This window comes from Chrysemys picta, chromosome 12, assembly GCF_011386835.1.
Source record: "Chrysemys picta bellii isolate R12L10 chromosome 12, ASM1138683v2, whole genome shotgun sequence".
Classification (NCBI taxonomy): domain Eukaryota; kingdom Metazoa; phylum Chordata; order Testudines; family Emydidae; genus Chrysemys; species Chrysemys picta.
The window spans coordinates 43,519,122-43,546,933 of record NC_088802.1 but is presented as its reverse complement, the minus strand read 5'-3'; the positions used below and the strand labels follow the sequence as shown (position 1 = coordinate 43,546,933).

The following is a 27,812-nucleotide window of genomic DNA, read 5'->3' as shown; positions in this document are numbered from 1 at the left end:
GACCCCAAAATTGGGACTGTCCCTATAAAATCGGGACATCTGGTCACCCTAACGTAAGCGCAGGTGTGGACAGCGCTATGTCAGCAGGAGAGCTTCTCCCACCAACACAGCCACTGCCTCTCACAGAGGCTGGAGTTATTAAACCGATGGGAGAGTGTCTTCACCAGAAGTGCTACAGCAATGCTGCGGTAGCTGCTGTAGTGTAGACATAGCCTCAGAGAGAGGTTGCAGGAGGTACTTACTCCACACACACAATACCCTGATCAATGCCCTTCCAAAAGGAAGTTGGCTTCCTATGCGGAGCACAACCACCAGCTTAGCTTGAGAATCTACACAGCCATACTCAGGTGTGTGGGGTGGGGGAGGAGTCACTTATAACAGTGTATACACAGCAGTCAGAATATGGGCCTCACAGACAGAGCGTGGGTACGAAAGACAGGGCAGGCTCTCAATTTAAGTCCTTACCATGCAGGACAACTGGCTCAGAGATCTGGCCATGACTTACTGAGCCTTTCACCTCTACAGCAGATTATTGGTTCAAATCCAGCTCAAGACCACAGCAAATAAAAAGGTATTACTGATGGCTGTTTGGAGGCCTACGTGGAGTGAGTTTGGAGGTCTCAGTCTAGTTCCCAGAGACAAGTGTGTACATCACAAAAATCACCCCCAACCTCCACCCCGCATTTGACAACTGGGTTGTCAGTTTCAGCAGAGGCTGAGGATTTAATGGGCCATGGAAACTGATCTCCAGTCTGATTCCTAAATGGCCTCCCAGGTCAGAGCTGTGGTGTTGGATGGTGGACTTTTGCGGTGGCCCTGTCTGAGGGGGAGGGGGGTTGCCTGTTCTGTAGCCCAGTAAAGGACTTCAGCCTCCAGGGCTGTCAATGCAGCACCCTTCTCCAATTAAAGCAATACACACACAAAACATAAGAAACTCTTGAAGCACTCCAGACAGAGGGATGAAGCTGGACTCCTTCGGCCAGTGAAATGTAGCATCAAAGAAACAGCCAACTGTCATTTTGCGGATTGATAATCACACAAGAGATTCATTGCTCAGCCAGTAGGGGGCAGTGTTCCCCTACAACCAAATGCAGCAAACCAGGCACTATACTCATTACAACTAACAAGGTGCCCATATTAAAAAAGAGGGGAAGTGGGGAATCAAGGCAGGGAAAAGGACAGCCTAGTCATTGGAGACAGGCTTGAGAACCAAGGATGCTTGCGTCCTACCCAATCAGCTCTGCAACAGACTGCCTCCAGGGTCTGGGGCAAAGCACATCACCTCTCTGTGCCTCCGTTTCTCCACTTGTAACACAGGGATAATACTGACCTAACTCACACTGGTGATTGTGTGCAAGGTAGATGAAGTGGGCCAAGTATGGAGAAGGAGGTAGGGAACAGAGTCACATGACAAGGATGTGCCATGAAAACAGCCACCATCTGCCCAGCCTAGGGGAGCAAATTCTATGCAACGTAGCAGGCTTAAACTACCCTGTGTATTGGGGAGAGGAGCCGGGAGCAGAACACATCCCCTTCCCCCACCCCAAAGCATCTGCTACCTGCCCTCTCTCCCTCTCACCTGTTCTCTGTGGAGCAAAAGAACTGCACCCAGGGATTGGCATTGCTGCTGTCCGAGGAGGGGGGGAGGTACATGGCCTCCGAGAAACATGTCAGCAGGAGTTTCAGCAGCTCTGTCCTGAAAGAGGAAAAGCAGGACAAGTCCTGGAGTCCTTTGGGTAGAGAGTCCTTAGTTGCATCCTTGGACAGCTATTTCCAAGTCAGGCGGAAACACCCTTTTAAGACCCCAGACACACAACCACCATTCTCACCAGCAACAGACACTTAAGGGAGTCTCATCCTCAGCAACACAGAACCCTTCTCGGTGGGTCTGCAGTGAATTGGGCCACCCAGCAGCTAACACACTGGAATCCAGGTAACCACCCCCACTGCACAGAACAGAACCTGCCCCTGCCCTCCATGCATCCCCACCAACTCCCCTCAACAGCTTTACGCCACTCAGCAGCCCCAGTCGCAGAGGGGAGTGGCGGGGGAGGGAGAGAGTGGAAGACATAAACTTATGAAAAGTCTAGGGCCTGGGCAAACCGAGCTCTGGTGGGACAACTGCCCCCCTTGCCATAGCAAATGACAACCCTGGACACCCGGGGAAGTGAATGAGCAGATCCCAATTCCATGAGAATCGCCATCAGGGCCCCACCACACACAGCCTTAGCACATTGCCCTGAACCTCTGGACTGTCTTACCGGTTTAAATCATGGTTGTAGTTGGGCTGGGGGGAGTGAGCAAAGCCCACCCCAGCCTCCCAGATGTACTCACAGCTGTCAATAGAGTGGATATCCTCCGCCGTGTCCTGTGGAGAGGAGAGAGGTCAGAGCTCCGGCATGCAGAGGCTTGAGTCAACAGCCCACTGGGGAATGCTGTAAGATGCCTGTACTGGGGGAGCCATGGTGCTAACGAGTCAAAACATACATTACTCTTAATTGTTTGAAGTATTATCCCCTCCCCAACACACGCTCCCACCGTCTCACCTCCCCCCCCAAAAAAACCCAACAGTGCACAGTCCAGCTTCCAGCACTGTTAGCTCCTTGGGGCAGGGACTGTCTTTTCATTATGTGCATGTACAGCACCTGGCACAATGGGGCCCCAATCCCTGCTTGGACCCCATAGGCCCTACCACAATACAAATAACATCACTATTATCCAAGCAACTTCTCCCCCTCTGGCAGCTCCTGGTATTGTTCCCAGCATGGATCTACAGCCTCTGCCCTCCCCCACAGGCACTCTTGTAACACTAGGGGATGAACTCCGAGCCCCCTGGTAGCAGCCCCGGCCCATCTTTCTTTGCTGTAGTCAGTTGTTTGTTCAGAACTGGATCAAACTGGATCCCCCACACAGGAACTTTGTGGAGACAAACGGCCATTGAAAGGAGCATATTTACTCTTCAGGAGGTAGGGTAAAAGTAGGAGCCAGGGTAAAAGGGCCCAGATGAATGCATTTACATCAAGGGCTTTTGGCACATTTAAACTGTCCCTTTCAGTGCTTTAATTAAGCAAATTCTCTGTGCTGCCTTCTTCCTGGTCCATGCAGGAGCAGGAGTTCAGTTCACAGGACAACTCTTGCCTAATTACTCTGGATTCCCTTAAGAACGGCCATACTGGCTCAGACCAAAGGTCCATCTATCCCAGCATCCTGTCTTCTGACGGTGGCCAATGCCAGGTGTTTCAGAGGGAATTAACAGAACTGGTAATCATCAAACGATCCATTATGCAACATTCTCTCCCACACACCAGGACTGCTCTCAGTACGGAGAAGTTCAAGTGCAATCACACCACCATCCCTTCTAGGGTGACCAGACAGCAAATGTGAAAAATCGGGATGGGGGTGGGGGGTAATAGAAGCCTATATAAGAAAAAGACCCAAAAATCGGGACTGTCCCTATAAAATCGGGACATCTGGTCACCCTAATCCCTTCATTCCCAACCACGAGCTCCCACAAAGCTAGCGCACAGACACCTGCTCCTGCTGGGACTGAAGCAACTGCAAGCTCCCCGTGCCGCCACGGCTCCTGTACCTGTACCCTTCAGCGCCTCCTGCTGACAGAGACTGGAACTCTCTTGCTGCTGGAGTTCCTGCATGACCCCTCACAACAACTCCTGCTGGGACTGGAACAGTCATGAGCTCCCCTGCGATCCCCTGCACATACAATCTCATGTGCGTGTGGATGTGAGAGACAGAGAATTCCATCCCTGCCCTCTGATGATTAAACTGCAGTCAGTTGGGGAGTTGAGCACAGGAGCCATATGCAGTGAGAGAGGCCACACAGACAACCAGCCAGCCATAAAGAATTCTCCCCCCACTTAGGCCCAGTGGGGATCTAAACCCCAGGGGTTATTTCACGCCTCTGCCTATTCATCTGAGTCCATGCTACACTGTTTGCTGTTTAACATTTTGGGACGTTTTAAGTGATATTATTGCCCCATTACTGTCGTTATTCTAACAAGAGAGAGCACGAAGTGCAAGTCATGGGTTCTTTGGAAACCCCCATCTCTCAGTGAATTTTGCAGTCATCAAACACACCCTAGTTTGATGTGATGTTCATGCTCCTTCGTAGGTATATTTTTAAAGGAGGGTTCCACTTTGCTGTCTTTACAGGCAGGGCCTGGAATAAATACTGCAGTTTTTAGAAAAAATATTCAACATGGGAGAGGCTAAAACCAAACATAGTAGCCCAAGGTCTGACTTCCAACAATGAAGAGCACCTATACACGCCTTTGAATTTCATGGAAGCTGCAGGTGCTCTGACGGTCAGGCCATCGGGCCTGCAGCTTGCGACAATACAACTTTATGAAGAGGAAGCTGAGACTTGACAGGCTCCTTCTCCTCACTTGAGTTACAATCCCAATGAAAGAGCCTTGCGGTTGTGCTAACACGGGGTTAATGCTGTTCCCGGTTTGTAACACATGCTGGTGAAAGGAACAAGATACTAAAGTTCTCCACTCTTGACGGAACAATGGAAGAGTGTGTGTTTGCCAGGATGACTGCATTTTCTGGAGGGGTTGATCTGTAACGATGGAATGGTGCCAGCCGTTCTAGCTGGTACTTACCCGGCCGTATCAGACCACTCAGCTATTGCTGCTCTTCACAACCCTGTACCAGGCAACTCAGCTCTGAGCTCAGTAATGGTATCACAGGCCAATCATATAGGAGAGAAACTTCCGGTGTCATTATACATACTTGACCTGCAGCTTGAAGTCTATCTCCTCCTTCATGCCACAGACTTTCTTTGTTATCCAGTGAGAAGAGGGGAGGGTTAGTAATTTTAGAGTTTTCTTACTCTGAAAACTTCCAAGATGGACCTGCAGAGAATTCAGGGGTTAACCCTTAAACATGCTGCCAGCCAGAGTGCAGAAGATCAGTGCTGTTATCCCTCTGCAGCCAGAGCATCAAGCAGAAGCAGACACACAATATTTCACAGTATTTCTATAGCACCTTCCACGTGAGGACCTCAGCACACTTTACAGACATCCAGTAATTTATAGCTCCTCTGTGGCACAGGCCTACTTTATCCCTACTTTACAGACAAGGGATCTTCAGCTGCTCTAAATGAGTGCAGGTCCACTGATTTCAATGGAGTTTTGCTGATGTACACCACTTGTGGGTCTGGAAGAGTGACTTGTCCAAGGGTCTGTGGCAGAGCCAGGACTAGAACCAGGTCCCTGCAGGAGCGCCGCAAGCTTTTTTGCCGCCCTAGGCAGCGGAAGGTCCCGCCCCCGAAATGCCGCCTCCGACGGGGGCAGCCGAAGATCCGGCCGCCGCGGTCACCGCCCCCCAAATGTTAGCGCCCTAGGCAACCGCCTAGGTCGCCTAATGGGTTGTGCCAGCCCTGGGTCCCTGTCTCCCAGACCTATATCATCTTAGGCACAAGATCATCATTCCTCCATTCAGGCAGTACTGAATCCAGAGACCAAAAACATGAGAATTTCTTCTATACCTTACTAGACTGCACTGATATTTCCTCAAAAAGCCAACATTAGATATCCCCAGCTGCATGTCAGAGTCAACACGCTGCTCAGGTGCTCCTTCAAGGCAAAATGAAGAGATATGCAAGTCAATTCCTCCCTTTTCAGAGTAGGGCTTCTTAGAAAATCAAGGCTCTTGGATCTCATCACTCCACTGACACTGACCCAGAAAATGAATTGACCGTTGTATCTAGTCTGATGGGGGAAGGAATAGGATCTTAGCAAGATCTAGTATGTGAGCACAAACCAAGCAAGGCACAAATGATGCAATAACACCTTTTGTGATCTAGGAAGCGTGGAAAAGGTAGGGATTAAATTAATACCAGCTAATTACAACAGTGTCTAACATTGGCCTCCAAGCCAAGGGTCTAATTCTAAGAGATGCTGAGTTCACCCAACTCCAGTGAAACTCAGTGGTACCTCCTGCTATCTAGCACCTTTGAAAATCAGGCTCCAAATGTGGAAGTGTATAGCACCAAGGTTCCAGCTGCTTTTACTACTCCAGTACCTCACATTCCACTCAGGAGTCCCTTATTTCAGCCTCAGATTTACCTCCAGTTCCAGAGGGGCCTGGCGGGATCACTTGGAATTTCATAGATTCGTCTGATTTTAAAAGTTGAACCATGAGAATGAGGTTACAAAAAATGTTATTGATACCAAAGAACTGAACCCCCCAGCACTGCAAGTTGGCTACATGGTTAGGTATACAATTCCATTATTTCTGGATCCCATCCAGTGGCTTCTAGCTGACTACTACCCTGGGACAACACCAGGTTGATCTTTTAAGATATCATGATGGGTTGTTTTAATCAATGCCCCTTTATAACAAATGGACACCATGGAGTGAGTGCTGAGTACTGCAGAAGGACACACAGGGCAGTTCCATCATTAGTCACAGCAAGTTCATTTCACAGTGGCGCACCATTCTGCTGCCTACAGCTGTGCAGAACAGCCCTGAGACCCTTCAGGATGAATTAGCAAGTGACACAAGAGCCCTTTCATCCCAGCCCATCTCATACAGATTTGGTCTCGGTTTTCCTGGATATCCTACTTCAGAGGTATCTCTGAATTCCCAGACACAACTGCATCCCTCTTTAACATGGCAGCAGGGTTCATGGATACTATAGGTCCAGGTTGTAAGACTCCATCTTAATGGTAGAGATGGTTGAATTAGAATGGAGCATTACATGTGATTTATGAAGGTGGCTTGGATCATGCCTGCACGCTGCAAGGCCGGATTTGTAATGCTCAGTGCTTATGTACTGCTTTATGTTTTCAAAGCGCTGTACAAACATTAGCAAATGAAACAGTAATCTCCACAGGCTCTCTCATCTGTATCAGAGATAACAGCATCTGCAATTTGCTCCATTCGTTTGGCTCCTGACAAGATGACAATGCAGACCTCAATGGGGCAAAGTTTGAATGTCACAGTCCTAATGGCCTCCGCTGGGTAACATAATAATAATAATCCTTAGCTCTTACATAAAGCTTTTCATCTTTAGATGTCAAAGTGCTTTACAATGAAGGTCAGTAGCATTATTGCCACACAGAACACATTGTGGAGGTGGAATGAAGGTTACCAGCACAGATCAGTGGCCTTTCAAGAATGTTACAGTTCAAATAAAACTTCAAATGTTAGAAACCCAGGAAATACTAAGTTAAGAAGGGAGTTCCTTTTGAAATCAGATTTCAACTTCAGAAATGTGGGGCTGCTCACTAGATCTCAGCTAGGGAAACCCAGGAAATGCCCTTTTACTTTTCAGAGGGATTTTTGTTACAAAGTGGCAAAGATATGAGAAGACATTTGGCCCCTTGGGTGAGCACCTCTATTTTTAGGTTGGCAGAATCAGGAACTCCTTATCCAATTCTATTTAAATGTTGTAGTGTAATCCCACCTTAGCCCCAGATGTTGCTCACCAATTTGGAGACCACTACGACGTTTTGTGGATTTCAGTGGAAGAGGCCTCAACCTCAGGCCAAGCTCAGTTGTATCATTGCTGGTGCTCCATGATCTAAGTTCTTATATGGCTCCCACCAATGTCATGTGTGAGCTCCTCTTGTTTAACAGGACAACGCTGCCCAGAGTAGACTTATTTCAGACTACAGGGCAATACGTCACTGGCCACAGGGCAATAAACCAGTTAGCTTTTCCTCAGAGCTCTTTACAGAGCAGCATGTTTCACAATTCATCCCTGTCAGGTACCAGCACACTGGCATTCTGTCCCGCCTCCCTCACAGAGTAACCAGGTCGATATGCCTAGTTAAGAACCATCTCCTCATTTCTCAGAATCCATTCCATTTCAATTTTAACAGGGGGATCTTCAGCTTGGCACCTTTCCTCTGCATCTCGTCAGCCCATCCCCACCGTGTGCAAGGGAAGGGCTATCCAGCTTTACCCAGATGGACAGGAGGGAAACATAACCTGGACTGGTATAGAGAAAAGATGGCTGCCTTATTAGAAACTGAACCAAAGCCAGGCCCCCTGCTCAGCAACCTGGAGCTAAATAGCAAATCCCCCAGCTTACCACAGTGCTCTTCCGGTGGCTCTGGACAGTGAAATCTGGACAGAAGAGCAGGTCTGCGATTGCCAGGAGCAATGACTCAGCCAGGGGCCGGGCATTTTCATCCTCTTCATCACCCTGAAAATGATAAATATGGTAGAATATTCTCAGCCCAAGCTTGAGAGTCAGTGCACAGTAATATTAATAGAACATGGCAGCAGGGGAAGGAGCACTTTCCCCAAGAGCAGGCAGGAAAGAGAGATGGGGCGAGGGAAAGGAAACAGGGAGAGGTAGGCAACCCACCCGTTGGGAGGGCATGGTAAGGAGGAGTGAGAAGCCACTCCTGAGAGCAGGCAGGTGACAGATGTAGTCGGAGAGGGAGCGGTTTCAGTGAGGATGGGCCAATCAAACAACTGTGGGAAGGAAAAGGACTCAAGGCCTACAGATGAGGGGGGACATGGAGTTGCCTCTTTGGGCTTTGTTGGGGGTTACAAGAAGTCATCAGAGAGCTATTCGTCTTCTTGGGATGCTCCAGTTAATAAAGAGGAAAGGGAACCATTTACCTAGAAGAGGGACCACAGCTATTAGGGGAGCAAGGAGTCACCCCACCATGACCAGGCAGGTGATCAGATCATGTACAATGGGGCGCAGGGATTGGAGTCACCTAGCAGGCAACAAAAGCCTTTCAGAGCGGAGTGTCCTGTCCAGAACTGAGGGGCTGCTATGGAGACACTAACACTCAGCTAGGGGGGCGTCTCAGTCAGCCATGGCAGAGCGAGCAGCTGCCTGCAGAGTGGATTTTGCTCTCTCTGGCATTCAAAGCAAACCCCAGTCTATCCAGAGACAGCTGCTAGCATCACACGTGGTTACTCCTCTGCAGCCGTTGCCAGGGGAACGTCTCCAGTAAGCCACCAGCCCTGCCATTCAAAGAGCATCCTGGATGTCATGTCTTCCCCGGTATGGCTAAAGCCAGGCTTCTGCCAGGAGGGGGCGAGGCGCAACGGCAGCTTATCGGTGACAGCCAGGCCGCCGTCAGTGCGCAGATACACAAAGCCCTTAAATAACAGCAGGCAAGCCGAAGGGAGATAATAGCCTGCACTGCATTGACGTCTTTTAATGCGACATTGGGGAGGCCAATAACAGGATCCCAGACGCAGGAACAAGGCCGGGGGTGGGGAGCCAGCAATCAGCAGAGACGCTTCTATTCCGGCTTTGAAATCAGAGATGAAACAGAGGAGCCTTGAGGTCAAAATGGATATAAAAAGGACAATCTGCACCACCTCAGCCTGGGCTTCCAGACAAATCACCTCCCCACTGGGGGTATCTGCCCTGCAGGCAGCTGTGATTCAGACAAAATAGAACAAGCCAGGAGGTCCCACCCACCCTGGAAGCTGGGGAAGGTCCCTGGCTCCCAAAGAGATCTCCAGGAGTCTCTTATCACCTCCACAAAACTGTGGTCTGCCTCCTTCCCCATCCCCTCCCCCCAACCCCCAGAACTTATATCTGTCATCCACAACCCCTCCGGGATCTTCCCTACTTCCAATCACAACCCCAACAAACTGGGGGTCTACCATCCACTCCCTCCTCCCAAAACTGATCTCTGCCACCCCTTCTGCCTCAGCCACACACAGACCATAGCCCCTTCCAGGTGGCAAGCCTGGCCAGGAGGACAGTACTCGGGGCCCAGGTGAAGGGGCTTTCTCCACCACATGTTGATGACCTTCACCTCAATGAAAAGGTGGGGGACATGTTCATTTCTGTCCTCTCTGATAATGAGCCAAGCATCCCAGCAACTCCTCTCCCCTCCTCCCGCCAAGTTGAGAGGGTGGAGCCGCCCTTCGACATGCATCGGGGCTGCTCCCAAATTGGTGGGTGAGGTGGAGATGAGGTATGACTACTAGATCAAGTTGTTGGCTTCCCCACAGCGTCCCAGCCTTGAACAAGGATCTCCTGCCTCACGCTCTGGCCAGCCTTATTCAGCTGCTGCGGGATAAGATTAGATCGGTTTGAACTGCTAAAACTACAGTGTTAGTTCATTCACCATTGAGGGGCCTTGACTCACTGGAGGGGCCCAAACGCAGTATGCATGAGGCACGAGCACACAACAAATGGGCCAGGAGAAGGTCAACTGTACAGTCAGTCCTTGCCATACCCACTCCCCATCCTCCCAAAAAGCCAGAATGCCTAGGGTCAATCACTGCTAGCCCAGGCAGCTGCTGAGTAAGGTGCAAATTCAGTTCCTAACAATGGCCTGGCTGTATCCCCACATGCAGCACATTGTGTTGTCCTTCCAAAAGCAAGTCTAATCACCCAGCACACGCAGACTCAGGCCCCCATAGGGGAGACTGGATCCCCAGACACCTGCCCAGACCCACAGCAGAGAAAAAAGGCATCAAACCTGCCTCCTCCTGCTCCCCAGAACTTCCCACTGAAGTGGCCATAGGCAAAAAAGATTAGACGGGACAGGCTAAGACAGCGCAAAGTTCTGGCTGCACCAATATCGCCCCCCCCCCCGCCGCCCTTTGCCAGTCTCTGTTAAACCTCAACGAAAAGCGCTGCAGAACACTCAGCTTATGGTGGGAGCAGCTGAACACAAAAGGACTAGTCTGCAGATGCAGAGTCCACAAGGACAGCGCTGCTGATACGTTAAGAACCGGCTGCTGTACCAGCAAGTGGGCAAGGCACAGTAACTGTTCCCCTCCTTAAAGACTAACAGATTTATTTGGGCATAAGCTTTCGTGAGTAAAAACCTCACTTCTTCGGATGCATAGAGTGAAAGTTACAGATGCAGGCATTATATATATATGTGTATATAATGCCTGCATCTGTAACTTTCACTCTATGCATCCGAAGAAGTGAGGTTTTTACTCACGAAAGCTTATGCCCAAATAAATCTGTTAGTCTTTAAGGTGCCACCAGACTCCTTGTTGTTTTTGTAGATACAGACTAACACGGCTACCCCCTGATACTTGTTCCCCTCCTGACATGTCAATTTTCACAGCAGTAATGATACTTTGCACTTCAGCCAAGGATCCCAAAGTGCTTCATAAACATTCCACCTCAACTCCCCCTGTGATGAAGGGAAACGTTATTATTCCTATTTTACAGATAGGGACAAACAGAAGCACGCCAGGAGGTTCAGTGACTTGCCTAAAGTTCCATAACAAGTCAGCGGCAGAGCCAGAAATAGAAGCTAGGATCCGATTCTCAGTCCTTGGTTCCAACCACTAGACCATCCTCCCAGCTTAAAACTGTAAAGCTCAGTTCATGAATGGGCCACTGACCATGACTCCTATGGCTTCTCTACACAATTAAGTTGCGCTGGTAAAGCTGGAATCTGTTTTTAAAGCAATACAGTTAAGCCGCTGCAAAAGGCTGCCTGGGACACTCTTATTTTGATTTAAGAGTGGCGTATGTCCATTTTAATTGAACCTGTTTCCAATCAGTTTAAGCTAAACCAAAGAAGCCTCTCTTCAGGTGAAATAAGAATGTCCACACAGCCTTTTGCACGTGTGTAGCTCTTTCCGTTTAAATTGACAACTTAGGTTACATCAGAGCAACTTTCTTGTATGAACAAGCCCTTACCCTCAGCTACACCCAAGTGATTGAAATGCTCCAATAAACCCATCAGCCTGTGCTAAACAAACAGAGCTGAGAAGGGAAGGAAGGCAATAGAACTGGTGCTACAGATGGACTGTGTTGTTAATTTCAGCCCATCCCAGCATGCTCAGTATGGAGGCAGCTAGCGCAAAGCTGCCGCTTGCTGGGGGCAGTGGAGAAAGCGGGTGGGCTTTGCCATCAGCATGTTTATGTTTCAAGGCTATATCCTATCCCTTACTCCATTACAAGCCTTCCCACAAAGTTTGAACCCTCTGAAACAAGGTTGTTCCCAATTGATTAATGTTGGGCCTACATGGTCTCTGCCTCCTGCAGCTTCTCCCTCCCTCCCAAAGAGGAACAGTCTAACCCAGTAGATACAGACCCCTCCACGGCCGGCCCCAGGGACAGTGGACCAGAAGAAGCCTCTCCAGTCAGGATCCTCGAAGATATAGGGCAGGATGCGGGTGAGGAGCCGGCTGCAGTTCAGGATGATTTGCTTCTCCTTCTCCGAGTGGCAGCCGCTCTCCGCTCCCTGAACCAGCTTCTCTACGGCCTGATGGCAACAAAACAACGGCATTAATCTGGAGTCATATGGTTTGCAGACACACAGGCCCCACTGCCACAGAATTACAAACAGCATTTGGTTCCACTTCCCAAGGGCTCGCTATGGTTCCTCTGGGGAAAATCTCTCTCTATGTTGCAGTTAGAAACAAGCAGCAGAAATGTACGATTATTCTAAACGCTCCGGTGAGCGCAGCAGGCATCTCTCCTTGTGCGGGATGTGGAAACCAAGAGAATGCCTGTTATTATATTAATTATGTATATTGGCATAGCACTTGGGAGCCCCCGCCATAGCCCAGAGCAACACTGTGCTAGCCCCAAAAAGCTTCTATGCTAAGAAGTCACTTTCTTAGAATCTGCCAATTGGAAAGTGTAGATCTCCAAAATGGAGCCTCCCGCCTCCTCTGCCCTCTCCCAGAAGTGAATTTAGCGCTGGTAGATGGTGCTGGATTGAAAGCCCTGGAGACTGAAAGTCCTCTGGTATCTACAGGACAAGGGCAGCGGCCAAGCAGCCCAAGCTCCCCCCACCCTCTCCATGTGCTTTAGCACTGACCCAGGCTAAGAGGGGAGTTCAATCCCCAGGGCCATCCAGTGCTTGGCTTCTCTGCTGAGACCACCGACGACGGGGGCATTGGCGTCAGTCACACTGCGCTGCTGGTTTTTCTGGGATGGGGACGCTTGTCTTGCCAAACAGCCACTGCAACTTACTGGGGCCGAAGGCAAACCACTTTATTTGCATGACAGAAGGTGAAGCCCTTTTTCTCTCCTACCTGGGTCTCCTGTCCTGGACCTTCCCCTCCCCTCTCAGCATGAAAGCTGGGGACATTTACTAAGGATTTGACTTGTAGGTTTTAATTCTCAGACTGTGCCTCTCTGTTGAGGTTCCCAGCGGTGTCTCTGGTTCACTGACTTTGTCAGTTTGCATCACTGTCTCAATGGGCATATTTGTGCTACCTGGGGCCTGACTGTGCTCCGCCTTGGGACTGCGTTTGACTCTATTGCCAGGTACAGTTACCGCTCAGTTATGTTGTAACACAACCCTAGTCTCCAACAGCTGCAAAGGACATTACAATTGTGCCATAGCCCCATCTAAACCAAAGAAACAATAGTGTTGCAAAATCCAGTAACACCACGCGTAAGACAGGTTCTACCTCGCAGCACTAAACCATAGTCCCAAATTGTGATACAGCCCTACCCACATTCACGCTGTTGCGTAGATCAGAAACATGGTTAAAATAATGCACTTAGCTCCCATTTGCATCACAAGAGCTAACCATCCTTTAACCATCTGGAGGGACAACCATGCTGGAACCAGGTCTCCCAACACATTAGCCTCTATAGGGTAGAAGAGGCCATAGAGTTGCTTTGTGGAGAACGAAGTGTGGCGTCAAAAGCACAGCTTGGTTCTCTCAGAAGTCTATAGTCTGTCTACACTGGAAAAGGAAACCATGCTAGCAACAGCCATGGTGGGAAATGGCTGCCGAGCACTGCTCTGCTAGATCTACATTCAATTATTTCTGAACATGGTGGTTGTTTGCATGGTGCACACCATAGTGCAGCAAGAGCTGGAAGCATTATTAGTGCCAAGGCCTTGCTAGGCAGGCTAAGTCTCGCTGACCAGACTGTTCCCCAAGCAGCAGCAGCCAGCCATGTCCTACTGGCTTGACAATTGACAAGCTCTGGCACTGAAATAAATATGAATAGATGTCCCTTGTGTTGCACACGCCAAGAGGGCAAGGTCAACAGAAAAGCATCAAGGGAAGTGCTAATCGGAGCTGCGTGGGAAACGGTTTTCCCGTCCAGCAAGAATTTGATATTTCAAAATTTGTTGTCCCATTTTGGTATGGGAAAAGTCAAAAGCTTTGGGGGGGAAAATGAAGGAAAATAAAAATTCATTCTGGGTCATTCAAAATGTTTCATATCAATTTTGATCTTCTTATTGTTTTTGAACTTTTAGTGTAAATTAACTGAAATTTCAAAACAAATAGTCATTTGGAATCAAAGCAGACAATTTTCAAATCCAGATTGGATGTTTTGTAAAAGATCTGCTCTAATTCAAACAGGAATTGATTCAGGGAAGGCCTCCATGGTCTGTGTTATGCAGAAGGTCAAACTACAGGATCCCAGTGGTCTCTCTGGCTTTAGAATCTATGCAAAACTAAACTTTGTTTTGAAAGTGTCAAAACTGGGACACTTTGACAATTTCAGAACTTTTTTTTCCAGACCCTTTCTCATGAACTGTTTCAGTTTTGACAAATCAGCGTTTTCCAATAAAAAAAACACTCCAACTCTAGTGCTAATGCCAAAGGAGACAGGGCAGTGAAATGGGGAAATAGGCTTAAGACTCTTTCCCATATCTATCCATCTGTGGCATTTTTAGGGTGACCAACGCCATAGCTGGCTCAGGCCCTTGGGGTCTTTCTGTGTTCCAGAAGCCAAGATTGTTGTTGAACCTTGAGGAGCAATCAGATGCTCTGATGAGGAAACAGGAGCACTGGCTCCACCAAGGATACACAACGCTTGCATGCCAGGATCCTTAAGTATATGGCAGCCCATGTTTAAACCAAGAGTTGGGGAGGTGATGAGTGATGACTGAACTGATCAAATGCCAGCTGTGGTTTGTGGTAAACCAAAAGAGGAAATGTGAGCAAACCACCCATGCCCTGCAGGGCAGAGAGGGGAGCTGCAGTTAAACTTCAGGAGGATACAGGGGCAAGCAGCCCTGAAAAGGATCCCAGCGAGTAGGGCAAGGAATGGAATTTGCAAGGACTTGGATCGCTTTTGTATCTTCTCCAAAAATCAACAAGCATTTCTGCTGCAACCATTTACTTGTTCATATGGCCGATACTCACAAATGCCAAGTCTGGACTTGGCAAGCATATGGGGAGCTGCTAATCACAGAAAGCAGCACCATGGACTGTCTTGTTGTCCTGTGTTTGTGCAGCGCCCAGTACAATGGGGTTCTTGACCGTGATTCCTAGGCACGACGGTAATACAAGCGAGAGGCGCCTATTGGTGAAACTAACCCCATGGCAGATCAGCTAAACGCCTATGATTCACTTCAGCATTGGGACTCTGCATAGGGATGGCTCTCACTAATTCCAGGTGAGAAGACGGCACCTTACCTTATAACACAGAGTGGCCAAGTTAGAAGGAGATTCTTCCCTCACTGCTCGGATTTCTGCAGCTGGCACAAGGGCAAAGACATCCTGCACCGAAGTTGCAGTGTCTGCCCAGAACTGGTCCCAGAAGGCATCATCCGTTGCCTCCACAGGCTGTGAAGAGACAAACCCAGAGTTACAGATGTGGATAGCAGGGCAACAGAGGAAGAGATCACTCTACCGTACACAAGCATGAGTCCATGCACAGAACGGCGCATCTGCAATCTACGATGCACATGGCAGGTTCCATGACTTTCACAGCATGAGAGCTGAGCTGCCTCTTTGCACTTTGCCAGTTTCTGGACGTATAGAGGAAGCTCTGAGAACTCACCTGCTATTGTCTGTATTGCAATAATGCCTCAGGGGCGGGATCAGGGCCCTTTGGGCTAGAGACACAGGGTAAAACAAGAGCCCCCACCCCAAAGAGCTTACAATCTATGTCACACCAAGGTGCAACAAGTGGATGAGACACTGGGGCTGAGAGGGGAAGGAGACGGCAACAGTAAAGAGGGTAAAACTACTGTACAAAACAATCAAGTTATCACAGTCTGATGGCTCCCTGCCCCAAGAGAACATGTGGAAACACACTTCTCTTTATCCAGTCTGTAGGCTCTATAAGGGGGAGACATTCCTCTCTTCCCAGCACTGTTGTCTCCCTTTCAGAGGATGGGAGCACATATTTTTCTCCAAGTCCTTTTACAGAGGTTAGAACAGGAGTTCTCGTCCTTGGAAACAAGAGCAGTTTGTCAGGTTTCCCCTTAATGTCCATCTATACCCAGAAAAGTGACTCTGTGCAACTGATAGTGTTGGGTTCCAATCTTATTCCCTCCCAATCACTTACAAACCAAGTGTCCTCAATTTATAAGTCAGAACAATGATTCTTCCAGCTGCGTTCTCTCTGCCGCTTGCATCATTACCACTAATAGAGATGCTAAAATTTGCAGATCAGGTTAAGTGATGATGAACAAAGCAGATTAGACTCCACTTCTCTCTCTTGTAGCTGTACTGGATCTACAGGGCTAACGGGGATAATTGTCAACAGTGAAACAACTGCCGTGTTTTTCAATAGTGAACCAGAGAGACATGGCCCAGACAGGGCCGGCTCCAGGCACCAGCCGACCAAGCACGTGCTTGGGACGGCACTTTGGGGCAGGGCAGCGCTCAATTATTTATTTATTTATTTATTTATTTAGATTTGGCGGCACGGCGCTTGGAGCGGGGGCGAGGGCTTCGGGCAGCGTGGTGCTCAGACCGGGGGCTTCGGGTGGCACGGTGCTCGTAGGGGAGATGTGGGCTCCCGGCAGCGCGGTGCTCGGAGGGTGGGGCGGGGGCTTCCAGCGGTGCTCAAGGGGGCGGGGCTTCGGGCAGCATGGTGCTCGGGGGGGCGGGGTCTTGGAGGGGTGGGGGCTGGCGCGGTGCTCGGAGGGGGGGGGGGGAGGGCTTCGGGCGGTGCGGCGCTGGGGGGGCAGGGCTTCGGGTGGCGTGGTGCTGGGGGGGCGGGAAACGGCAGGGCGGCTCTCTTCTTTTTTGCCTGGGGCAGCAAAAAAGTTAGAGCCGGCCCTGGGCCCAGATGTGCAGCCCTTCCCACTGCAATCAGTGCAAGGTCTTGTCTGTAGGAACTCACCAAGCTGTGGAAGGGTTGGGCCTGCAGGGAGCAGACATTATATGTAGAGCAAGAAGGTGCCACCGTTACACAGGACTCTTCTGAGCATCGGAAGCAAGTGAGCACAGAGCTCTGAAGAGCTCAGAAAGGGCTCAACATTTCATTCACCTCAAACCCAAACATCGCTCAGCACTCAGAAGCCCTGCCACTCACTGCAGAGACGCCTCGCCACAAGTGCAGGCATCCTTAACTAACCCATGGCCTGGGAGCGATCGTCCAATTCAACAATGCTTCCAAGGTTTAAATACAAATGCGATGTTCACCTACTTGTGTATTTATACTGCGCAGTGTGAAAGAGGTTGGTCAAGGTTTACTTGGTTAAAAATATTCTTTGAAAAAAATATCCACCTCTCCACACCCCAACAGAAACATTCAAATAAATGAGCCAAAAATAAGTCAGTTGTAACTGTTGCCTGACATGGCACCATCACCGTTGTTTTGAGGCTCCATGGATGGCTCCCACCCAAACCTGCTCCCCATTCAGGGTTAGTCTTTGATAAAACTGTGACGATCATGACCAATGCACACAAAGGCCCTGGATCCTACAACTGGAACCACATGGACCCATGGAAACACACCAAAGTCTATGGGGCTCCATGAAGGTGCCTGGATCCATCCATGTGGATCCAATTGCATGATCAGAACCTAGGTATTTCTCGGACACAGAGTCCTCATTGCTGAACCTCCATCTGGGGAAGCATGTTTCTATTTGATGCAAAGCAACAGTTTTCAAACTGCTCCATGGACCACTGCAGAGCACTTGCTGTGGTCCATAGAGAGGTGGCTGGTCCATGGTAGTCGCTCTTGTTCTCGCCCCCAGCTTCTAAGTCACATTAGAGAAGCTGAAATTACACTGACCACTTTGCTAATGTTATTCTTCCACGTAAGCGGCTGCCATTGTTGCCGCAAAGATGTTATGTGATGACAACTGAGATTGGAGATGGTCCATGGGACTGGAGATTGGAACAGTGATATCATGAGACGCCACCCCTATCAAGACATGATCCACACTATGAAAAAGAAATGGGAACATCTCATTTAAAAGTGCCCAAAAGCCAGCCATAAGAGGCATGTGAGTGGCTGCAGCCAATGGACATAAGAACTCAGTACCAGGATTTTGGTACTGTCAGGACTCCTGGGGTCTATGTCCTGGAAGTCAGGACTCCTGGGGTCTATGTCCTGCTCTAGGTATACTTAATCCTGCCTCAGTGTGGGGGGATGCACTAGACTAGATGACCTCTTGAGGCCCCTTACACTCCTACATTTCTAAGATTCTATGCCTGGCTTTGCTACCAACTTACTGTGTGACTTGAAGCAACACACTTAACCAATGGGCTTCAGTTTCCCCACCTGTCAAATTAAGATAATATACGTTTTTCTGCCCCTTGCTGGACAAGTGAGTGTTGTGAGGTTGTAAAGCATTGGGAGCTCCTTGAACAGGAGATGCTATGCAAGTGTACAATATTACTGGATCACCAGAAGCCAAGGGGAATTTCCAGCATTAAAACACACTAAGGAGTGCTCAGTCAGTCAGAACGCCTGGTTGGCTCAACATTCCTGACCCTTAGGTTAGGAATAGAGGGCGCCTGGTGCCTCATGCAATTGACGTAATAAAAACTCAAAGACAAACAACAGCTCTTGCCTAACCTTGCTTGTTACGTGCAGTGAGTGGTTCCATTGTGTTGGGAGTGCAGGGGGGAGAGATTAATGTGAGTTTAATTTAAAACATTTTCCCAACATCTGCTACCATTCTTTTGTTAATTTGTCCGCCTTTGCAACAAGCTGCTAAGTGCATGCAAGGATCCTCAATTAGAGGCTGCCTTCTTCACAGCTCTGACACTGAGACAGAGGGAAGCACTCAGTTTCACACTCTTCTAGCCAGATATGAGGAGGGAGCACCTTTTGAACTAGCAGCCCTAACCTCAGAGGCACTTAAGAGCTCTGTACAGGTGATGTGTCATTAAAATCCAAAGGCCAGAAAGCAAGAGGAGCAGGCGGGCTGAGCCCAAACTGGTAGAGCAGGTTCATTTCATTGTGGTTTTGTTCTTTAACACACTGATGCCAAGAACCTTCCTATTATCACTACCCTTGCCTTGCTCTTGCCAGCCATGAAATGAATCCCCCAGGCTCTCTCCAGCCTAGGAAAGAAGGTGCTTAGACACAGGTGACTGACTGCTCTAGTACGGAAACCCTTTTCATTTTACCAAATGGACAGCCCAGCAAGTCCCCATCAGACCCCTTTCAAGGGATTTTTCCAACGAATCCAGCATGCTGCCTCCCATAGGAGATCGCTGTAAATGCTCGTGAGTTTAGGGCCAGATCTGCAAAAAAACTCAGCTCATTAGGTGCACAGTGGGTGCTGCGCTGTTTTGAAAATTTGCCCACAAGTGTCTCAGTGGGAGCTGCTGGGTGCAGAAATCTGAGCCTTATTTACATGCCTAAAAGGGAGCTGAGCACTTGAAATTCTGGCTCTGAACTCTTGAATATCTCGAGCCCTAATTGTGTAACACACATAATATCTTACACTTCTATAGCACCTTCCATGCGGAAGGATCCCAAACCTTTTCCAAACTATATAATCTCTTCATCTAGCACTGAAATGCAGCCATCTCTGGGGTGGCACACAGCTGCTGTTTTACAGTGCACAACAATAGTGCAGATCAGTTTAAGACAGGAAGTGAAAAATAACATATTCAACCAAAACTACAAGGGAAACTTATGGAGGCGGAATAGCAGCTGGAATTTTGATCAAAGCACTAATGGTAACGTGCCCAATGGGTTACATTAACACACCATTTCCTGGTTCCTTCATGATCACAAGAGGTCAATTTTACATCACCTCAAAACAGGTGGCACCAGCACCATAGCACTCACTAGTACAATCCTCGGACGTTGGTTCAATACTGACTCAGGAGAAAGAGTTCACTTTACTGAGTCATTAACACCATTTCCTGCAGCCCCTGGCTTTTTCTTCGGGGCCTCCCCTCCAAATACTCCTCATATATATATGCTCATCCCCTTGACAGAGCACTACTGGATCTTTACAAAGACTTCGGTTTTCTCACACAGAGTCTCAGGGGGGATTAAATAGCAATTGGCCCAAACTGTGATTGAGTTCACCAGGTGTCCTGCTATCTGGTTTCTAAAGTCAGGAGGTGAGGAGGATCAGAAAGCTGATACACTCACCTGTCAGGAGCATCTGAAATCCTGATTAGAAACATTTAGGCACAGAATGTAGTAACAAATACCATTGCAGCTAGGCTCACAAAGGTGGCCTGTGTGTGCACACGGGGCCTCGTAAAAGGACGTTTGGGCAGTCCTGCTTCACAAGGCTCAGCATCCCCATTGGCGCTGCTATAAACTTCAGCAGCCTTAACTCTTCCGAACGAGCACACAGCTCAAAACAATCAAGCCATTCTTGGTGCCGAACAGTAACACAGCATGGTAGCGTGCACCAAACAACAGAGAGCCAGACTTGCCTCCAACACATTGCAAATGAGCTGTGTTGCTCCTGGGAGACAAAGAGCAGCAGGCGATTATCAGTGGGGTCACATTGCAGCAAAAACCTAGTATTACAGGACTAACAGCCAGGTCTATCCTCTGAGAGCTCAACCTTAGGTCATCCAGACAGAAAAGGCCTGAAGTCAATACACAGGCTGCCCCCGCTGCAATTCTCTAAAAGGAGACAGCTAACAGAACAAATATGCAGCTGTCTGAGCTGAGCTTTCCGGGGTAAAGTGCTAAAGAGAGGGTTGCTGGAGCCTGAAGTGGTTGTTGAGAGTACAGTGGGCAGAGTTAAGGCTGATGTGGCACATGGGGGTGGGGTGGAGAGGATCCCTATCTCCAACACAGATACAGAGGGTGAATGTGATTACGAAGGGTGTGGCGAGAGGGAAAGGGGAAATGAATGCACAGGGTTAGAGCATCGATTATACCTTAATTGAAAGTTTCCTGCATGTTTTCTGTCTTATTTCTCAGTCTTAGTTTTGCATTAAAAGTTTGGGTTTGTTTTTTTTTAATGCGGGAATTCAAAGAGGAAGCAGCTTGGATGTCAGTGATCTTGCCAGTTATCAAACACAGAATCACAGCTCTGAAAAGGATCCCTGTACAAACAGGACACGTCACAGGAAACAGAAGAATAAAGCTGTGCGAATAATGGCCTATAAACAGGAAAGCCCTGGGGTACTGCCCCACTCATCTGTTATTGTCATCATTGTGTTGATTTGGCTAACATACTAATTTGCTGTCACTCAGACACAGTCATACATGACCTCAGTCACAGTCAACATTTACCATCTTATCCCAAATGCCAGTACTCAGCTCTGCTGGGGGGTTATTCCTTTAAATAAAATGTTTGTCCCCAAGAATCCATTCAGCTTAGCTCAGGACTGGCCTTACAATTTGCAAGAAGTAAGGCAGAAATATAGGACTTGCTAACTAAAGATGTGAATTTAACGTGGCTTCGTTAAGATGCTTTTTGTGTGGACACTCATTCAGAATTAAAGTGGCCTTAATCTGGTTTAGTTTAATTCACAAATTTAATTCTGAATGTGTGTCCCCACACAGGGGTTTAATGCAGTTTAACTAATCTACTTTAAATTCAATTCAGATTAATTTCCCTGAGTAGACAAGCCCTTACAGAGGGTACTCTGAAAGCTCAGTCAACCACTTGCTTGACTTCTGTATCCACCTGTTGTCTCTTGTCCACTGTCTCCTCTCACCCCCGCAAATATCCAGTCTATTTAGATTATAAACTTTTTTGGGATAGGGACCATGGTTTTGTTCTGTGTTTGTCCAGCACCTAGCACAGTGGGGTCCTCTCCCATGACTGGGGCTCCTTAGTGCAACAGCAATACAAATAATAAAATAAATCATAATAATTGACCGCCCCCCTCAAGTCCAGAGGTGGGTTGAAGGGAATTAGTCCATGAACAGTCTCCCCCATCAATCCCACTGTCAAAAAGATAGATAAGGCCATGACATGATGGGGATACAGGGGATATCAAAAATCCAGGGCCCCAAGAAGAAACTTGCTTTGTTTATGCTAAGGGTAGACACCACCCTCTCCTCTCATACCCACAAAAACACCGAAGAGAGGACAGTCTATGCAACCCCATAGAGATTAAATGAAGGAGAACTGCAATGTGAAGACTATTAAAGTCACCTTGGAGCACCTAATTGCGCTCCATGAAAAAGGGCTCCAGAGACCTCATCCACCCCTGCTGTAGCCTGGACAGCCCGATGGTTAATTTGTGACAACAAATACCCAGGGTGCACACACAAGGTTAAAACAGGTCTATGGATGGACCTAGTGCTAAATCTCCCAAGTAAGAGAGCCCACTTTGATTTTAGCTGCCCAGGCCAGAGGCTGCACATTCATTTGGGGGGGTAAGTGTGGGGGGAAGAGCACCTTGAGCTTCACAACAGTGCCCCCTTCAGTCAACAATCAAACAGCATGGAGAGATTCCATAGCAAGCCCTTTCCCAGTTCTCCACTACCAGAAGAATGGTGGCCATAATACAGGTTCTTGAGGAGGAGGAATGGGGTGTCATGGAACTTTGGCAGGGACATAGAGAAACCTCAGGATAAACACCAGCTGTATAAAAATATAGTCCTAAAAGCACAGGTGCACCTGACAGATGAAAGACTAACCCATGCATTCAAGATTTTCTTTTGATGAAGCCAAGACTTGCTTGGAAATTTTCAGAACCAGGTAAATAGATTACTAAACTGCTCTCTCTTTAGACACAAGGCATTATCTTATCAGGCTCAGATTAACACCTTATCAAGATATGGCAGATGCACACTAGTGTGAGAAAGACTCAACTGTTTTTAAAGAGATGAGAAGGAGCAAATGGGAAAAAAAAACATTCATGTGGCTGGCATTAAAACATGACAAGAAAATGTCAGAAGATCATGAATTTTATATTATCGACTGGTCACTTCCTGAAACTTTAAAGACGATTTTATCACTAATCTATTTAGGGAGAGGGAGAGTTAATTTGTCTAATGATTAAAGCACTCCTAAGTTTGATTCCCAGCTCTGCAACTGACTTGTTTTGATACCATGGCAGGTCGCAACCACTCTGTGCTTCACAGTATCAGTCTGTAAAATACCATCTAAGTAACAAGTGTTGCGGGGGCAGGGAAAGGGGAGGATAGTTCATTCATGATGATAAAGCATCCCAAGATCCTCAGATGAAAGGCACAAGTAGTATTATTAAATGGGCATTAACAACTTAAAAATCATATCTAGATAAATACCAATTATCCAAACGGCTCAGGGGACAGATCTGATTATAATGCAGGTATACCTGCATTATAAACAAATATCTTTCCTATGTGACTACCACTAATTTATATAATTAGAACTGAAAGCACTTTGAAAATCCAACGTACTTTTCACCCTTTATGCTTTTATTGGTTTTTAGCATTTTTCTTGCCATTAAAATTGATTAAGTCAATTTCATTTTTGTTTACAGTCAATTTCACTTCCAGGTTCTGGACCCCACATTGTTTGGGTTGAAAGGAAATGTTTATTTGTTGATTTTTAAAAAACTGACTCCATGGGAAGTTAATTATAATGAATGGAAATGTTTCCAGTTTAGAAGAGCTTGTTTTTACAAAAATCTAAACTTGGGCCAAATCTGGACTCTTTTTAACCAGTGACTGAACATTGTTCTTAGCTGGACCATTTCCTGCTATCAAAGCCTTCGAAAACCACAGTTGTGCTTTCCTGCTTGCTCAGCTAAAGGTTTTACATTACCAGTGATTTAATGAAATGTAAACTTCCATTTGTCCTGCTGCCCAGTGTTAGAAGAGAAAGTAGAAAGAGTAGATATGCTGCTGAGAGAGCATTACTTAGTTTGGGTAAATACCTGTGCGGAAAACTATCCAAACCAAACCAACATTTTGTTTTTAATTCCAGCAACTCAGTGGACTGGGAGGTTAAACGAAGATCGTTGCCTCTTTAAGGTCAGAAGATTGCAAGAAAGCCCAGCATTGCGTATTGCGCATGCAAACACCAGTGCCCTTCTCAGGTATGTAAATATGGGTGTTTCACTACCCCACCCTCATATGTCTCACCTACATTTCTACAAACACCTCTAGCAAATCCAGCCAAGAACATAGATTGTTTTATTCAGTGTCACCGTGAACTTTATCTCATTACATATGTCAACAAACCAGAGGAGCCACGCAGCCTTCTGGGCCTACAGTACAGGTGATTGCCATGCTTGGAGCTTTCTTTGTAAGCTCCAGACATGACAAGATTAGGTGATGGAGGGGCAAGGGTTTCATTCATTTTGAATCTCTCCTTCTACAAATTTCAGAGTAGCAGCCGTGTTAGTCTGTATCCGCAAAAAGAACAGGAGTACTTGTGGCACCTTAGAGACTAACAAATTTATTAGAGCATAAGCTTTCGTGGACTACAGCCCACTTCTTCGGATGCATATACATCCTTCTACAAACACACTTTCAAATGGTGGATGGAGAATCCAAAATTGTACGGATTTGGCATCTATGACAGTATTAGCACTCCCCACTAAAATGAAGCTATTCTCTCTCTGTTATTCATTCCTCAAACCAAATATTTGTCCCTATACCCCATGTTTCCCTTTACTCTGCACCCCTTTATTAAGTCTTTCTCTTCCCCCACGCTTCCCTCGTTTCTCTTCTCCTCCAGTCACCTTTCCTTCCACTACCATCTTCAATTAGTCTTAGAGGATCCATCATCCCCCTGCCATCAGAGATCCTTCAGGGTGGCAGCCGCCTTTGTAGCTCAGAAATGCTAGAGTCCAAAGAGTAACATGGGCTGCCTCCATTAGACTCCCATTATCTGCTGTCCTCAGAAAAGAAGACTTCAGCTTAGTCCCAAACTAAGATCCACGGCTGCTACTTCACCGGGCAGCCACCTTCCTTATAATATACACTTCTGATTTTTGTTTTACTTCCTTCTCCCCCTTAAAGCTACGGAGACACAGCACCTACTGAAGCATCACAGGTGTGATCCTCCGCTGATACAAGTGGCTCTTAGCTCTTCCCCAGCAGCGTGTCAGGATTAGAATGAAACTAACAACAATCACACCAGCTACATCAGTTTCATTCAGCTACCTCCTGTCCAACAGACAGGATTCTCCTGAAGGGGCTATACGAAAATGCAGAGACATGAGAAAAAGTGGGGGAATCCTCTGTTGATTTAAACCCTTGAGCAGCTGAATGCTTTAAGAAGACAGAACCTGCCTTATCAGATCAGAAAATTGGTCCACCAAGCTTAGTAACCTGCCTCTGGCAGTAGCCAAAGCCTGATGCATCAGAGGACAATGAAGAAAACCACAATGCACCTATGTAATTGTGCGGTTTCATAGGGTGAACATCCTTACTGACCCCTATGATGATGACCTGGTGCCCTGAAGCATAAGATTTGATTAGCAGTGATTTCCCTTATTTTAATAAATGCATCTAACATCTAAAGATATGAGTTCATATACAGATTTCATCACAGCTAAAATTGAGTCCTGACTGGATGTTAATCCATGTCACAAAGTCATCACACAATTTAGCACATAATTGCCAATCTCAATACAGGGAAGGCTCAGCAGTGGAATAGTATGGGCTGCTGGTGGTCAGGACTGAAATGCATTGACAAAGCAATATAGGGAAACTTGTACAGCCTGGTTCTAACTATAGTTACTAGGTCCTCAGAACTAGAATCCCCTAGCTGTTACAAGTCGGCAGATATGAAGCAGCAGGGCTGTAGATTAGCACCAATACATTAAAACCACGGGTCCCAAATTCCAATCCTAATCTTCAGAAAATGGAGACACTCTAACTACACAGCATAGCAAGGAGCAGTGAATTGGTGAATGTGCCTTTCTCCCACAGAGAATTTCCCTTTACTCAGGTTTTCATGCTTGCCCAGGTTCAAGTTAAAGATCCCATGGCACTACTACTCTCCACCTCTGTCCATAAGCAGTACTGCAAGCTAAATGGCTCTGTGTGGGATGGTGCTGACATCCAACAGCTGTTACACCTACAGTCACTCTCACCTGTGCCTGGAAGGCAGTTATTATGGGGAGAAGCACTAGGGGAGGTTATAAAATTCGTATTATTTATCCAGGCTGCCGGGCAGGGTTGCACAGATGTAGGGATATTGTGAAAGGCGTGTGATGGGAATGGCTCAGGCACATGGGCAGTGGCTTCCTTGGCACTGCCCCCTGCTACCCTCTGCTCCAGCCAGGCCCCCTCTACCTGCAAGGCCCAGTCCCCAAGAATCCTGCCTTAACTCCCACCCTCGCCAGTCTAAGCCCCAAAGGGGGACAGCTTTAGAATCTGGGCACACCCAACTGGCTTTCCTTCTGGTGGGAGCTATTTAGAGGCATAGGGAGGAGGGGTGCCACCATGCAGGGCTCCGAGGAAACCCAGCAGCTGTTATTAAAGGGCAGGGTTACCTCCTTCCAGGGGATCCTGGAAATACACAGAGGAACCTCCTACGAATCTCCCCGGAAACCAACACCTGCCAAGGGCCGCCCCCACTAGCCACCCCAACACCCAGGAGCCTCGGGGTCCCAACCAGCCCCCCAAGGGCCTCCTCCCCTAAACCAACCCCCCAGCCTGACCTCACCCCCCAGCTACCTCACAGGGACCTCCCTTAATAACCCTCCACCCGCCCGGCCGTCAGCTGCCCCCCTGGCCAGGCGGCTCCCACACGGATCAGGGCGGCCCCGGCCCCCCTATTTTCCCATCTGACACGGAGATCGCTGCGGCCGCTTCTCCCGGTGCCTCCCCCCGCCCAGGCGCTAGGGGAGCGGGACCCGATGAGCCGCCCCCGGCTTGGATCTCCAGGCACACCCCGGCCCCGGCCCGGTTTCCCCGGGACACCTGACCCCGCTCCGTTCGGCTCGGCCCGGCCCGGCCGCTCACCTGGGTCTTGGTGGTGAGCTGGATCACCGCCTTCCTGAAGTTGAGCTTGGAGTCGGCGTTGCCCATCCTCCCGGCCGGACCTGCCCGAGCCCGGATCCGGCTCCGCTCCCCTCCTCCCGGCGAGTCCCTGCGGCGGGCAGGGCCGTCTCCTCCCCTCCGTCAGCGCCAACAGCGCCGTTCGCCGCCCTCCTCCTCTCCCTACGCTGCCTCCATGCCCCCGTCCCTCACCTGCTGCCGCGGCGCTCCCCGCCTGTCAAACCCAGCCTCGCAGATGCTCCTGCCGGCCCTCCCTCTCCTCCCGGCATCCCTCCTTCCTTCCCTCCCTCCTGCCACAGCCCCTCCTCTCCTTCATCCCTCCCTCCTTCCCTCCCGCCTGCCACACGCCCACAGCCGCTCCTCCCCCCTCCACACACAGCCCCTCCTCTTCCTCCTCCCCTTCATCCTTCCTTCCCTCCCAGCCACACAGCCCATCTTCCTCTCCTTCCCCCCTTCATCCCTCCCAGCCACACACAGCCCCTCTTCCTCCCCTTCATCCCTCCCAGCCCCTCTTCCTCTCCTTCCCCCCTTCATCCCTCCCAGCCACACACAGCCCCTCTTCCTCCCCTTCATCCCTCCCAGCCCCTCTTCCTCTCCTTCCCCCTTCATCCCTCCTTCCCCCCAGCCACACACAGCCCCTCTTCCTCCCCTTCATCCCTCCCAGCCCCTCTTCCTCTCCTTCCCCCCTTCATCCCTCCTTCCCCCCCCGCCACACACAGCCCCTCTTCCTTCCCTTCATCCCTCCCAGCCCCTCTTCCTCTCCTTCCCCCCTTCATCCCTCCTTCCCCCCAGCCACACACAGCCCCTCTTCCTCCCCTTCATCCCTCCCAGC

General features: G+C 48.7%; 1 protein-coding gene across 2 annotated transcripts in view; it reads right to left on the bottom strand.

Annotated features, from left to right (window-relative positions):
* The window catches only part of HID1 (HID1 domain containing), a 43,649-nt gene extending 16,432 nt beyond the window's left edge, over positions 1–27,217 (bottom strand). The window contains exons 1-6 of one of the 2 annotated variants that reach the window (XM_008163925.4): positions 26,945–27,217; positions 15,325–15,474; positions 12,021–12,191; positions 8,063–8,176; positions 2,262–2,368; positions 1,580–1,696 (exon numbers count right to left, since the gene is read on the bottom strand). In XM_008163925.4, coding sequence (XP_008162147.1) covers positions 1,580–1,696; positions 2,262–2,368; positions 8,063–8,176; positions 12,021–12,191; positions 15,325–15,474; positions 26,945–27,010 — 725 coding nt within the window. In that variant the 5' untranslated portion in view covers positions 27,011–27,217. The remainder of the gene's footprint in view (positions 1–1,579; positions 1,697–2,261; positions 2,369–8,062; positions 8,177–12,020; positions 12,192–15,324; positions 15,475–26,944) is intronic. The other variant, XM_005297457.5, reaches the window with a different exon arrangement.
* Between the last annotated feature and the right edge of the window lie 595 nt (positions 27,218–27,812).